The 16,122-nt window shown below is 42.7% G+C and overlaps 2 protein-coding genes across 2 annotated transcripts in view; both read left to right on the forward strand.

The window, feature by feature from the left end:
- The window catches only part of LOC130734454 (rust resistance kinase Lr10-like), a 74,297-nt gene that overhangs the window by 15,325 nt on the left and 42,850 nt on the right, over positions 1-16,122 (forward strand). The gene's annotated exons all lie outside the window — the stretch shown is intronic.
- LOC130734456 (uncharacterized) lies at positions 643-8,420 on the forward strand. Its single transcript, XM_057586891.1, has 2 exons — positions 643-1,455; positions 6,009-8,420. Exon 2 carries the CDS (start codon positions 6,014-6,016, stop codon positions 7,046-7,048), a length of 1,035 nt encoding a protein of 344 aa, XP_057442874.1. The 5' UTR covers positions 643-1,455; positions 6,009-6,013; the 3' UTR covers positions 7,049-8,420.

The following is a 16,122-nucleotide window of genomic DNA, read 5'->3' on the forward strand; positions in this document are numbered from 1 at the left end:
GTTCAATTTTGGGATTTTTTGTTTGTTCAATTACACTATCTGTTAAACGGTTGCTATGATGGAGGTGGGGTTGGTGGGTCCAGCCCATTCTGTGCATTGGCAGTACGTGTTAATTCCATAGCTTTTCACCTGGTGGATCGCAATGTGCTGCGCAAAAGTTTGACCTGCTGCTGCTTGCTACACTCTTTTTGCCTTTTGATCTGTAGTATTATCATGTTCTTTTATTTTATTCCCTTCTTTTCTCCCTCTGTTTTGTGTTTCCCCTGTTCTCCTTGTAACCGTTTCCCTGCTTTTCTCTTATTCTTATCTTGTTACTGAATCTGTTCTTGTAATTATTTGGCACTCCTTGTGCTTCTTCTATTTGTTGGATTATTTTAGGTTAATTGGGGTTTTTAATTAATGAGTAAAGAGTTTTTAATTACTGAGTTAATTTTCTATTTTTAAAAAATATAAATAAATAAATAACACGTGGCCTCATTAATCCCATGTGGCAATGCCACATGTGCCACCTGAGCTTCGACGTTGACCAAAAGCTCCGGAGGGATGAAAACCAAACATTTTGGCAAAGGTTAGGGACTAAAACCCACCTTTGCTCCGACGAGGGATGAAAACCAAGCATTTGGTAAAGTTAGGGACCAAAAACTTATTTAAGCCTTTATTTTAAGTCCCATGCACCATATATTAATTAGATAAAGAAGAGCTCACACACAAAGCTTACTCAATGTCAGCTCGAGCCTCATTCCACCAAAACTTTAGACACCTAATTGCAAGCAACATAGGCTAAAATATGAGCTGGGACATTGGATTTACACCTCACATGTGAGAAAGCAATAGAGGGGAAGGTGCTAGCTAAAGCTTTAAAATATTAAATGATAGTGTGGATAGTCCATACAAGTGAATTAGTTCTCATTGCATTTATCACAGAGAGAAAGTCTGAATAAAAAATCACAATATCCATACCTCACTCATTTTCCATAAGTAAGCTCCATCCCACAGCCATTGCTTCTGCAATCAGAGGATCCATTCTTTGAGCTATATAGTGGGAACTTGCTACTAGTAAATTTCCTCTATGAGAACGAGCCACGACTCCAAAGCTCGTTGAGCTCTCCCCTGTCCATCCCGCATCTATGTTGATTTTCATCCTTGTTTACCTCCACATCTTGGCTTCGTTTTTCCTAAGCATTTGTACACCCTATGAGAGCTTTCACAGCATCGTCTATCACAAAGGTTGGTTCAGGCTATGAGTTCTTGAATAAGAGATCGTTGCGTGCCATCCAAATTGCGCAGGTGTTATGTAAAATTTGTGTCGCGAGGTCCTCTGTCTTGTTTGAGCAAATGTTTTTAGCCAATCAGCAAAACTGGTTTCGATCTGGTCTATACGCACACTCAGAGGATGGTGAAACCAAGCAGCACTAGCCTAGACACAGTAGAGAAAAATGTAAAATTGGGATTCAGGTACGTCTTGACCCCAGAAGACACATTGTTCTTCCACCTGGATTCCACTTCTTGCTAAATTTTCTCTGCACAGTGTGATATTGTATGCTGCCTTGTATATGAAATGTTTTACCTTGTTCGGCACTTTTGGAGCCCACAAATTTTTCCATGGAAAACTTGGGTTCCTCGATCCACTTGCAGTAGCTTCAATTTTGGAGCTTTGTATCTAGTAGTGTGCTGACTTCACTAAAAAATAACCACTTTTGCTCCACATCCAAATAATTTTGACCTTTGCGCCACCCCATCTTAAAGGAAGGGGTTTTCTAATTTGTGCTTCAGCTGGATTAAACAGTTGATTAGTCTTGTGATGGTCTGGTCCTCCTCCATCCCCTATTCTTAGGTCCTCATCTATCCTTATTCCAATTTTGGGTTGGTTTCTAAAAGAACATATCTCCTGTCAGGCCTTGGGAGCCAAGGATCTTTCCACATTCGAATTCTTTTTCCGTTCCCAATCCTCTACTTTATGCCATCTTTGATGAAGTTCATAACGCCCCATATGTTGCTCCAAACAAAGCTAGGTTGGTAGCTCTTTCACTAAGAAAATTTATTTTGGAAAGTATTTAGCCTTCTAAACCTTGTAAAGTAGAAAGTTTTTAGAGTTTAGGATCCTCAAGTTTTCTTATCTAGTACGGATTTGTCTCAAGATCTCTAAATCCAATCTTGCCTCTCTTCTTGGGTTTGAACAAATGTTTTCAAGTCACCCACTGCATTTTCCTTTCATTTTATTTTTGGCCATACCAGAAATTTGCTAGAAGTATTTCAATTTTTGAACAGATGCCGAAGGGGATTCCAAAGCAAGTCATAACGTAGTTCGAGATTTCCTGGGCTACTGATATAATGAGAATTTCCTTTCCTGCTTTTGAAAGTGTCTTCTCCTTCCATCCTTGTAGTTTTCTCCATACCTTTCATGGATCTTTCAAAAGATTCATTTTCTTTGAATGTCCAATAACTGTAGGCAAGCATAGGAACTTGTCATGGACAATAACCTCCTTTACACCTATCCTATTATGGACCATATCGCTACTGGTTTGAGGTACGCTTCGGCTGAAGGAGAATTTTGTCTTGTCCAAGTTTAAAAGTTGTCTCTACACAAGTTAATACTTTCTTATCACATGTAGCATGCAATCTGCCTCTTCTTGTGTGGCTCTACTAAAAATCAAGTAGTCGTATGCAAAGAACAAATAGCTAATCTAGGAGGGGGTCCCTTACCACTTGTAGCCCGTGGAGTCTCATTTGTTGCATTTGATCTGTTATATGGCCTGAGAAGGCTTCCACACATAGGAAAAACAAGTATGGAGATAGTGGATCACCTTTTCCCAAGGCCCCACCATTGTGTAAAGTAAGGTGTGGGTTCCTCATTCACTAGTTAAACATAAGATATTGAAGAGACACACTTGATAATCAACTATGTGAATGCAGCTAGAAAGCCCATAGTAACTAAGACATTTTTCATAAAAACCACTCAATTGTATTGTATGCTTTAGAAATATCTAGTTTCAACGCCATGTAGTCTTTCTTCCTTTTCCTCTTCTTCTTCATATAGTAGAAGACTTTAAAACCCGTTAGAGAATTGTCCGCTATTAGAATGAGAGCACTTGGATGCTCACCAACCACCACACTAAGAAAACCTTTGATCCTATTAGCTATGAATTTTGTCACAAGTTACATCATGACATTGCATAAGCTAATTGTTCAGAATTCATTTGGGGTTTCATGGGCTTTTGTCTAGGGTATAAGGTATATGAAAGTCTAAATTAAATTTGATGGACCCTCCCCTCCATTAAGGATGGCCAGCAACTTTGCAACAACATCATCTCCTACAATCCACTAAGAGCTCTCGTGAAAAAAGGTTTGGAATCCATCTTGTCTTGACGCTTTAATTTAGAGGGTAAATTTGGTACAATGAATCCTTTACCTCGTCGGCAGTAAACTCGTCTTCCAACTCTTTCTTCATGTCTTGGTGTAGCCAGCTCTTGACTTTCTGGCATACAAAATTAAAATACTGAGGCTGGATGCTTTCACATATGTTTTCAAAGTGATTTTTCAGTAAATTTGCAATCTGATCATGCTTGTAGACCCAATCCCCTTGTTGATTTCTAATCATGCGTGTTCTGTTTCGGTTGTTACTTTCAGTTTCTTTTCCGTGAAAGAACTTCGTGTTCTTGTCTCCTTCCTTAAGCTACATAGCCCCTGACGGCTGATCTACACCTCCAATATAGTTCCTCTTCTCAAGTATATCTACATATTTCTGCTTTATCTCCTTTCTCTTCAATACATTGTATTTTGTTGGGTTCCACTTTTGAGCTGAATTTAATTATTGTTCCAGCTTTTGTAGATTCTTCCTGATGCAGCCAAATTTAGTTTCTAGTGTAGTGATAGTGTCCTCGGCACCTTTCATTTTGCTTTCTGTTCCGGTCTAGAACTCCGGTCAGGGCTAAGCAATTAAGCAACAAAAGTAAAACAAGGCAAAGTAACAAAATGAGTAAAAAATATTGGATCCACTACCGTATGGGCGGTGTCCTCTTTATATATTATGAAGTTTTGACCCGTTCGGGTCATGGGTCGCCTGGTCCAATAGTACAAATTCGGTAAGCCCAATAATACAAAGGCTGTAAGCCCACTAACAGTACACAAGCCCACAAGACACCTAAGCTTAAAAGCCATTTTAAGGTGCAGCGTGTCTTTTAAGTAAGCCCACAATACAATACTCGAAGCCCCTAAACATATAAAGTCAGTAACGCTAAACTTAGATAACTGTTACATGCAAAGATGTCACATAATAAACAGCATAAGCCTCGCCCTTGTAACAAGCAAAGGAAGCTTCGCCTTTTTCAATAAGCAAAAAGAAGCTTCGCCCTTGTCGATTACTGAAATTACTCCACCTGCTCTCGTTTCTAAGATTCTGACTGAGATCTCTTCCCATCACTTCACTGTCAAATTCCTGTCATAATCACAAATAAGATATGCAAATATTTTGAAATTTGAATCTACCTTCCCTAACACGTGATGGCACAAAACCTGACAATTCTCATAATTCATTTCCACTCAGCATTTAATACCCACTATCCGAATCCTTTCAAACGGCACTAGTAAAAAAGTAATTATTACATTCAAACCTGAAGAAACGCGACTGTTTACTTCCCCAAGACGTTTCACCAGAGAAATTTTACCGGTTCAACAAAGGACACGTCTCCTCTCCTAAAGCCTAAAAATGTATATGAAACCACGCGACTACTCCTATTTACAATTATAAAAGCACCACCTCTCTTCACTTCTCACTACTTTCAACCTCCCCAGTAATTTCCTCACAAAATCCTAACAGGTGCTTGCTGCTTACTCTCGGGAAACAAAAGGGCCTCTAAGAATTTTACAAGAACATTCCGCATCTTCTTCAAAGCTCTACTCTTTTCCTCCTGGTAAACCCTCATCCCCTTCAACTATTTGTTTATCAGCTTTAATGTTCACATCCCCTCTTCTCATATTTCTCCTCTTGAACTCAAAATCAAATATCACATCAAATTTCTTGCACACAAACTCTTTTACCCAGAATGCTGAGACCTATCTGCCTAATATATCCATAAACGGCTCTTTCACAAAACTTCCCCACCCTGATAACCCCTTTTCCTTTTAATTTCAGGTAGGTTCTCAAAAATGGTTGCAAAAAATTCCCGTAAGGCACCTAAGAATCGTAAGAACCCCACGGCTGCTGATTCCCTATGGGTTTCACGAAAAATCACAACTAGATTCAGTCATTTCCATACCATTCCTAAAGTAATGGATCTGCTAACCAAATACACTTTTAGGGCTGACGGAAATGATGCCTACTTAGACATAATCGCATGCGCCCCTGATGAACCTTGTTGTTTTGGAAAACCTGACTCTAGCGGAAGAAACTACACGTATTTCTTCCAAACCATATTTCTTGACCTTGAATATAAACTTCCCCTTTCAGACTTCACCTGTTCCAGCCTATCCTTAATGAATATCGCCCCAACTCAACTATCTGCAAATGGTTGGGCTTATCTTAGGGCCTTTGAATTGTTATGCATCTGCCTGAACATAGTTCCTAACTGTAAGAAATTTTTCTCCTTTTTTGAAACCTCTGGGATGAAAGTGAAGGGTGAGTACATTTCTCTATCTTCCGCTAGAGGAAGTGGGCTTTTCACTCTGTTTAGGAGCAACTACAAACACTGGAAAGCAAAATTTTTCAAACTGAGGGAATCTGAAAAAAGTAAAGACGTTTTCTATTATGATGACGGCACTCCTCGGTTCCCATATTACTGGACTGATAAGCCCGAACTTATTTACAAAATACCTGAATCTTCCTTAACAATTGATGAGAAACATGAAGTTGATTTCTTGTCAACAATTAACTTAAACCTGTATGACTTTTACGAAGCGTTTAAAAAGAGGGACTTAGCCAGCTTTGTTGGTAAGAATCTCCTTTTATATCTCTCCTACCCATCTCTTTCGCCCAAAGATTTATGACTTTCTGCTTCTTCATTTCATTGCAGCTAGAATGGCACGCCTCTCTGAAGATGACATTCTTCGCTTCCGTCGTGAACAGCAAGAATTGAAAAACAAACCTTCTCCTGCCAAGACTTTGACTGAACCTGAAGGAAGCCACTCTGAAACTAACAAGAATCCCGCCCCGAAAAGAAGGAAAAGAAATCAAGATTCTGAGAAGCCTACGGAGAAGGCTAGCATTCAGTCTTCAATGAAAAAGTTTGTATCCAAAGGTGCCAACCAAAATGGATCTTCCAGCGCCCTGCCCCCTTCATGGAAGTATGAACTTAAAGAGTTTGAAGACATGACTGCAGAAGAAGTCACTTCTTTATGGGATTCCCGTATCAACTTCAATACCCTGGTGGATACGAACCTTGTGTTCGAGGCTGACAGAGAGAAAATAAGAAAAATTGGGCTTCAGGAAGCCTGTCAAGCTGTTATGACCAAGAGCCTGGAAATTGCTGCAATTTCAAAAATGATAGAACTTGAATCCAGTAGCTTCGATGGGCTTTCTACGACCAAGAAGCTTGAAGACAAGGAAAAAGAGAACGCCCAATTGAAATCGACCATGAAACTGTTGGAAAAATCTAACAAAGTCAATGAGAAAAAAGCCGCAGACCTGGCTTTGGAACTTGAGAAATTGAAGAAGACCTTTGAAGAAAACAAAGCCTTGATGAAGGCGAAAGAAGAAGAGAATAAGAAGATGAAGGAAGAGGCAAGCCTTTTCGTCTCTGAGAATACAGATTTGAAGGAATCTGTCACCAATCTTTCCACCGAAACCACCTCCTTGAAGGCCTCCATCCTCTCCCAACTTGAAGCTGGCTTTAACAAGGCCAAAGAGCAAATTCTGTTCCTCAACCCAAACCTGCCCATGAACACTGATGGTATTGATCCTTATGCAAGGATCATTGATGGAAAGTTGGTTCTGCCCAACTTCGAGGAAGAAGAAGAAGAAGATGAAGAAGAAGAAGAAGAAAATGAAGGAGAAAGAAATGACGACAAAGGTGAAGACGCCAATGACAAGGAGGGTGCAGGAGAAAACCACTGATCCTTCGCCCGAACAATAGAGAATGATGTTTTGTTTCCTACTTGGTCTTATACCAAGTGGATGATGTAGTTTCTTGCTTTCCTGCTTTTCAATTATCTCTGGTCTGTTTAAGGCGTACCGCCTCTCCTTTATTTTAATACAAGCGTTCTTATGTTGAAAATCTCATTGTTATTGCTAAACCTTAACTCTGCATCGCCCTTCCTCACCTAGACTCATCACTTCCACTTATGATAATATGATTAACTCCAAAGTAACGTATCAATAATATGAACAAATGAAAAATCCCTAAACAACACATCAATAATATGAACAAATGAAAATAAATCACAGCCCATATACCTTTCACCCGGATTCCTTTTAATCACAGAACGATGGGTTCATTCAAGCTTTCCACGCAAAGGAAACTTTCATAGTTTTGCACAAAAGGAAAACTTTGATATTTCTTTAACAACTATTCTTTGAATTCATAAGGCCTTTGTAATTTTGAATTGAATCAAAAATAAAGAGATCAGAAGCGCAATTTGTTCTGATATAGAAATTTGCTCGCTTGGAGACTTTGTGCTTAAGTTGGACAAGCTTAATCCAAGTTAAGGCTATGCTTATGAATTCGTTGCCAAACGCTCTAGTTTTAAGAGACTTACTCTTTCTCAATTGTCTGGAATCGCCCAATTGATAGACCTAAGTTGAAAAGTAACTTAAATGCTAACAAAGCACTCAAGAATTTTTTAAAGGTTATGCCTCGTTAAAAACTCTCCCGCCTGGGGTAGAGAAAAGAGTGCATACCTGTTTTTTTCATTAAAATTTAACATCATGCCTCGTTAAAAACTCCCTCTAATGGGTAGAGAAAAGAGTGCATGCTACTGAGTCTTACTAAACAACCACATAGTCTTGGCACTTAAACAAGTACAGGAACCACCAAACAAATAAACACGACGTAGTCTTTGGACAGAATAGAACACACTGAAACGAAATGAACAGAACACAACTTTAACTGTAGTAGTAGCGCAAGTGTTGGGCGTTCCAGGCTCTTAGAACCCTGCGCCCAGACAACTCCTCCAAGTGGTAAGCCCCTTGCCCCAAATCTCGCAGAATTCTATATGGACCTTCCCAATTAGGTGTCAGCTTTGAATCAGTTGGACTTTTTGCCTTTCTACGTAATACCAAATCGCCCACTTTCATGCTCCTAGGCACCACTCGTGTATTATAACGTGGACTGGGCGGGACATAAAGAAGATTATGTCCCGCCCAAAATGAACAATAAACCATTGAAGATAGCCATGGCGGGAAATGCGACACAACGAGCTTCTTCGTCCTCCCTTAGATGATGGACCCACAAGCCAGCTGGAAGATTCCTTTGGATTTGTCTTATATGTACAAGGATTTGGGCCTTGATTGTCAGGCCCAAATTTAGGAAAAGTCCATGTCATGACTTCACCCTCTATAAAAGGGACGGTCATCAGCTTGTACAACTTAACCTTTCAAACATTTAATGAGAATATTCATTTTGTGATATTTTTAGTACTCTGCTAGGGTTTACTTTCTGTCAGATCTCCCTAGTACGGAACATTGGCGCCGTCTGTGGGCTTACTTTGATCTACTACTTGACATAGAGGGTGCGTTTTACGATCCATGGAAACTCGTTCATGTGGTGTGGGCCGCCGCGATCATCGCCGGAGGGGTGGTCGTCACGGCGGCCGCGGCGGTGGACGGTACAACAACCGCGAAGTACCTCAAGAGCCGGAGCAGGAGGCTTCTTCTGCGGGGGTTCACTCGGTGGCGCAGTCACCGGTCTCGTTGGTGAATGCAGCTCCAGGAAGACCTTCAGATCTGATAGCTAGATCAGATCCAGGAGTCAGGCGACGATCAGCGCCGCCTGAGTATGTAAATCTGGATGACCTCAAAACCAGCGTTCCGAGAAAAGCGCCAGAGGTGGTGACGGGAATCACTCCGGCGGCCTTGCAACAAATGTTGGACACTTTGCAAAAAGTACAAAGCCAGAACGAGCAGTTGCAAGCCCAGGTGCAGTACTTAACTCAGCGACAAGACTATAAGCAAGAACAACGGCTCGAGGCCGAAGACGTTGTTGAATTCCAGCCTTTTGTTCCCGCCATCACACGGGTGGGCATACCAAAACATCTGCAAACGATGGCGTTGGACGCCTTTTCAGGCGACTCAGACCCCATGGAACACTTGCGTTATTTTAACACGAAAATGGTTATTGGAGGAGCAACAGATGAGGTGAAGTGTAGGTTTTTACCATCAACATTCAAGGGGATGGCGATGCAGTGGTTCATCCGTCAACCGCCCTTCTCCATTGACAATTTTACTGATTTGTCCACAAAGTTCTTAACTCAATTCTCCGCCAATAAAACTACCAAGGCAACCATGTTTGATCTTATCAGCATACATCAACAGCCAGGGGAGAAGCTCAAGAGCTACATGGCGCGATTTAGTAAAATGGCGGTTCAACTGGAGGAGGACAATCCGGATGTTTGCTTGGCGTCTTTCAAAAATGGTCTTCGTGCGGGTGACTTGAATCGGGACTTGACGAGGCGACCAGCAAAGGACATGATGGACCTTCGTGCTCGTGTTCAGGAATTCATATTAATTGAGCAGGATGATCAGAAAAAACAAGAAAGAGAGGAAGGACGCAAGCAAGCCCATTCCGGCGGGGTTTCGCAGGATAAACCTAAGGCAGGGAAGGAAACCAGGGTAGCACAAACCCCCCGTGTACCAAGACCGGGACCATATCAACACTCCAAACCAGGATTTCAAAATACATGGCACCGTAATTCTCAAGGTCCCGCTGCAGCCACAAATGGTCAACATGGTACTACGCCAGCTCCAGTTCCACTTACAAAGTTAAATGCGCCCTTAAGCACCATTTTAAGGGTCGTTGGGCAGACAAATGTTGTGCAGTACCCGCCACCACCTCGGCGACCGCCAGCTAATGTAGATACCAATAGGTGGTGCGAGTACCACAAAGCGTTGGGGCATACGACGGATAATTGTTGGAATTTGAGGCGGGAAATTGATCGATTGATTAAGGCTGGTCATCTGGCAAACTTCGTTAAAGACACAGCAACGCCAGAAGTCGCTAGGATCACCCAAGGAGACAAAGGCAAAGGCAAGGAGATAGTGGAGGAGTTGGGCGATCCTGTTGGGGAATGTTCATCTATTGCAGGAGGATTTGGCGGGGGTGCAATTTCAAGTAAGGCTAGAAAGCGCTATGTGGCGGCAGTACACTCAGTACATGAGGCAAGCGAAAGCGAGTGTTGGGTGAATCACTCCCCTATCATATTCACTCCTCAGGATTTTGCGCACGTGATTCCCCATGACAACGACCCAATTGTGGTAACAATCAGGGTTAACAATTATGTCACGAAGAAAGTATTTTTAGACCAGGGGTCTTCGGCGGATATCATTTATGGAGATGCCTTTGATCGTCTGGGGCTAAGAGAGTCAGACTTGAGGCCGTATAAAGGAACCTTGGTAGGGTTTACAGGGGACCGTGTCACTGTTCGAGGATATGTGGAAATACCAACTGCTTTTGGCGAAGGAGAGTTTGTAAAGAAATTTCAAGTGAAGTACTTAGTCCTGGCGTGCAGAGCCAACTACAATGTACTCTTAGGACGAGACACCCTCAACAAGCTATGTGCGGTCGTTTCGACAGCTCATTTGACTGTTAAATATCCAGCCTGCAATGGAAAGGTTGGGGTATTACATGTGGACCAAAATGCAGCAAGAGAATGTTATCTAAGAAGTGTGGCGCTTTATGGGCGTAAGGCCGCCAAAGAAAGTCACAGAATCACAGAAATCTTTCCGCAAGAGGGATTCAGTTTGGATCCAAGAGACGATGCTGATGATTTCCGCCCACAACCTCTGGAAGAAACCAAGCAAGTGCAAATTAAGGATAAAATTTTAAAGATTGGCAGCAGTTTGACAAAGGAGCAAGAGGAAAGGTTGATCACCCTGCTGGGTGATAATTTGGATCTCTTTGCATGGACCATCAATGATGTACCAGGGATTAACCCCAATGTGATCACTCACAAATTGGCTATTCGACCAGGGGCGACCCCAGTCATCCAGCCAAGGCGGAGAATGAGTGATGAAAAGAATAAGGCAGTACAATTAGAGACTGAGAAACTAATCAAGGCCCGCTTCATCCGTGAGGTACATTACCCGACATGGCTCGCCAATGTTGTGATGGTCAAAAAATCCAATGGGAAGTGGCGAATGTGCACGGACTACACAAGCTTGAACAAAGTGTGTCCTAAAGATTCATATCCACTTCCCAATGTCGATAAGCTTGTGGATGGAGCGTCGGGGAATGAACTTTTAAGTCTCATGGATGCTTATTCGGGCTACAATCAAATCATGATGCATCCATCGGATGAAGAGAGTACAGCGTTTATGACCAATCAGGCGAATTACTGTTACAAGACAATGCCTTTTGGATTGAAGAATGCAGGAGCTACGTACCAACGGCTCATGGATAAAATCTTTTCAAAACAAGTGGGCAGGAATATGGAGGTATATGTGGACGACATGATCGTAAAGTCCGCCAGGGCTAGTGATCATGGCGGCGATCTTAAGGAAGCGTTTACTCAATTAAGAACGTATCAAATGAAGTTGAATCCTGAGAAGTGTTCTTTTGGGATCCAGGGAGGAAAGTTCTTGGGATTCATGTTGACATCGAGAGGAATAGAAGTGAATCCTGATAAGGGAAGGGCGATCTTAGAGATGAAAAGCCCAACAAGTGTCAAAGAACTTCAGCGTTTGACAGGACGAATGGCCGCCTTGTCACGTTTCTTGCCAATGGCGGGTGACAAAGCGGCCCCATTCTTCACATGCTTAAAAAAGAATTCAAAGTTTCAGTGGACAGAGGAATGCGAACAAGCTTTTACCAAATTAAAGGAATCATTGGCCACATTGCCAGTACTTTCCAAGCCAACACCAGGCTTTCCATTAGTGCTCTATCTAGCAGTTACTGACAAGGCGGTGAGTACAGTGTTGCTCCAGGAAGAGGGAAAAAAGCAGAAAGTTATATATTTCGTGAGCCATACTTTACAGGGGGCAGAGTTGCGGTACCAAAAAATTGAAAAGGCTGCATTGGCGATTTTGAAAACTGCAAGGCGCCTTAGGCCTTACTTCCAAAGTTTCCAAGTTAAAGTTAAAACTGATGTCCCCTTAAGACAAGTACTTCAGAAGCCCGATTTGTCAGGGCGATTGGTTAGCTGGTCAGTGGAATTGTCAGAATATGATATACAATATGAGCCAAGGGGCCAAGTCACAATTCAAAGTTTGATCGACTTCGTGGCGGAATTAACACCCACGGAAGGCGAGAAGACTCGAGGAGAATGGGTCCTATCTGTGGATGGATCCTCTAATAAGACTGGAAGTGGGGCTGGGATAACAATTGAAAGTCCAGACAAAATGATCATTGAACAGTCTCTGAAGTTCGAGTTCAAGGCGAGCAACAATCAATCTGAGTATGAGGCTTTGATTGCCGGCTTAAGGCTAGCCATTGAGCTGGGGGTCCAAAAGTTATTTATCAAGGGAGATTCGCAGTTAGTGGTTAAACAGGTGAAAGGCGAGTACCAAGTAAAGGATCCGCAACTTTCCAAATACTTGGAAGTGGTACACAGATTGATGATGGAGGTCAAAGAAATTAAGATAGAACATGTCCCAAGGGGCCAAAATGAGAGGGCAGATGTGTTAGCAAAATTGGCGAGCACAGGGAGATTGGGCAATTACCAAACAGTCATTCAGGAAACCCTGCCTCGCCCGAGCATTGATTTGGTAGAAATAAAGTTGAAAGCAGTCAAGTCAGTAATTGAAGGCGAGCCTTCTTGGATGGAGTCAATCAAAATCTTCCTAGAAAACCCTCCAAAGGATGACGATGTGAACACAAGAGCGAAACGAAGGGAAGCCAGTTTTTACACAGTGGTGGATGGTGAGTTGTATCGGCGGGGAATTATGTCCCCTATGCTCAAATGCGTTGACACCAAGGACACCCATGGAATAATGGCGGAAGTCCATGAAGGCGTTTGTTCAAGCCATATAGGCGGGAAATCCTTGGCGGTGAAAATTGTGAGAGCTGGATTTTATTGGCCGACAATGAAGAAGGACTGTCTTGAGTATGTTAAGAAATGTGAAAAATGCCAAGTCTTCTCTGACTTGCACAAGGCTCCGCCAGAAGAGTTAACAACCATGATGGCGCCTTGGCCATTTGCTATGTGGGGGGTAGACATTTTGGGACCATTCCCAGTAGCGAAGGCACAAATGAAATATATCATCGTGGCGGTTGATTACTTCACTAAGTGGATAGAAGCTGAGGCAGCGGCAACTATCACGGCCGCCAAGGTCAGGAGCTTCTTATGGCGAAGGATTGTTTGTAGATTTGGGGTCCCCATGGCATTAGTAATGGATAACGGAACACAATTCACAAGTAGTGTTACCCGGGAATTTTGTACAGAAATGGGAATCGAGATGCGATTTGCCTCTGTAGAACATCCACAAACAAATGGGCAGGCTGAATCGGCTAACAAGCTTATCCTGAAAGGTTTAAAGAAGAAACTGGATGAAGCAAAAGGGCTTTGGGCGGAGGAACTACCAGGCGTTCTTTGGGCATACAACACCACTGAACAGACAAGCACAAAGGAAACCCCGTATCATTTAACTTATGGGACTGACGCCATGCTCCCAGTGGAAATTGAAAACCAAAATTGGCGAGTGGCTCGGTTTAATGAGAATGACAACGGGGAAAATTTGATAGCAAATCTAGTCATGCTGCCCGAGGAACAACGTGAAGCTCACATAAGGAATGAGGCGGGAAAAGTGAAGGTCGCAAGAAAATTCTCAACGAAAGTAGTGCCAAGAAAAATGAGGGTAGGAGACTTAGTGCTCCGAAAAAATACAATACCCGATAAACATAACAAACTTTCACCCAACTGGGGCGGGCCTTACAGGATTATAGGCGATGTTGGAGGAGGAGCTTATAAGTTGGAACAACTAAATGGTCAAAAGGTTCCACGAACATGGAACGCCTCTCATCTAAAGCAGTATTTTAGTTAATAGAAACAACCACAGGTGAATGAAGCCGCACTCTTTTTTCCTTTCTTTGGAGAGGTTTTTAATAAGGCGGCATGTAAAAAGAATGGAGACAATTGTTCTCATGTATGAAAGAGAAATGAAGATTATTTCAACAAAAGTTGCTTTTTCATTTTTTAATTTATATTACGAGTTTATGCAAAATAAATCGTATCAAGGTATATAATACCGCGAATAAACCTTTCGGAATAAGAAAGTATCGCCATCCAATATTGCAAGCCTTGGCAATTCTAGTGGCCACTAGAAACCAAGCCTCGTCGAAAAATCGACTAAGGTATATAGACCTAAGTAACAACAATAATTGATAACAACTCAAGGTAACAACGAATAAATTTAAAACGGTCTTCATTAAAAGCAAGAAAAAGGGGCGAAGCCCGTACAAGATTTGGAATGATAAAAGAACAAAAAGGCAAGGCCCCAAAGATAAATATGACTCAACAAAATAAAAACAAATTACAAATTCAAGCCAGATTCTCATTGTTGGCGTTGTTGCCCTGGCTTGTCCCAGCTTGAGGGTCTTCCTTCTCGTGATCCTCGTTCTTGTGCTGCTCATTCCCATCCTCGCCATCTTCTTCAGGCTCACTTTCATCATCGAATTGGGGAAGGAGGTCGAGGCTAATGTCATCATCACCAACTACTTGACCATCCTTGATCTCCTTCAGCCACCCAATACGGGAAAGATCAAAGCCCGGCTCAACCACACTAATTTGCTCTTTGGCCGCCAGAAAGCCTTGAGCAAACTGGAGAGAAGCACGCCCCAAGATGGAAGCACTTAGGCGTTCGTACTTCTTTTCCAGTTTTTGACACTTGGCCTGAACAGCAGTGTGTTTGTCGTTGATGGTTTCCTTTAGGGACTTGGTCTTCTGAAGGAGCAAGTCAGAAGCAGCCAAGTCATCAGCTAACTTAGCACACTTCTCCTCGGCGGCCTTCAGCTTCTTGTTGGCGGTTTCAGCATCGGCCTTCGCTCGCTCATGTGCAGTCTTATAATCAGCCGCCTTCTTTTCATAACGGTTCTTGGCTGATATCAACTCCTTCACGCACTGAGCCATTCCCGCCACAGTACTGGCGGCAGAAAGCGCGTGATGGATCGCCACGGAAGCAATGTTGGGGGGGCCTTGACCGAAAATGTCCTTGTGAATCCGGTTGTCAAAAGTACGGGTCATGAATTCCAGCCCATTGAAGTGAGGATCTGACAAGTTCAGCAAGGGGGGAGGAGCCTCGCCACCAATGGCTGAGCTAGGGCCAGCTTGGTTAAATGGAGTTGGTGGGCGGTTGATTAGCGCGCTTGAATCTTGTTGAGGGGGCGGGACATTGTCATGTCCCTTCTTTTTCTCAGCCGGATGACCTTTTGGATCGAGAGTCGATTGGTGGAGAGGCTTACCACCAGCAGCGCCTGAAGTTTTTTGACGCTTAGGGTCCCTGACGTTGTCAGAACCCGAAGTACCTTCATTCTTCTTCTTTTGCTCAGTTTCGGCGGCCCTCTTCTTCGCCGCCGCAGCAGACTGGGCGAGGTATTCCTTCATCTTGATTGGGTTCGCGTCAACCTTGCTTTTTCCCATCGTAGCTGCATGGAAAACACCAATTAGACGAGATACATGAACAAAAAGAAAAACAAGTTACGTGCAAAGAATATAAACTTACTAAAAAATTGATTTAAAGTGCCGGATTTCGACGCCTCAATCAAGTCGTGACTAGAAATTACTGGTAGTGTGCAGAGGTAATCGGCGACGCCTTGTTCAGATTCATCCAAGGCGTCGTATGAAACGGATATTTTTCGGCGAGGGTTTTTTGTCCAGTAAAAAGGGAAGAGAGGGTTATTGTCGGAATCTCGGAACAAGTTCTTTATTTCGGGCGACTCCATAACTTTAAAATATTTTTTCTGCCATACTTTGTAATGGCTTTTAAGGGCGGTGAACCGACTCATGTTCTTACGGGCTAAAAGTGGAACCCATTTCACAGAA

This window comes from Lotus japonicus, chromosome 1 (assembly GCF_012489685.1).
Source record: "Lotus japonicus ecotype B-129 chromosome 1, LjGifu_v1.2".
Lineage (NCBI taxonomy): Eukaryota > Viridiplantae > Streptophyta > Magnoliopsida > Fabales > Fabaceae > Lotus > Lotus japonicus.

What these genes read in the sequence shown, in the direction of transcription:
- LOC130734456 (XM_057586891.1), top strand. Translation starts at nt 6,014, where the DNA reads ATGGCACGCCTCTCTGAAGATGACATTCTTCGCTTCCGTCGTGAACAG.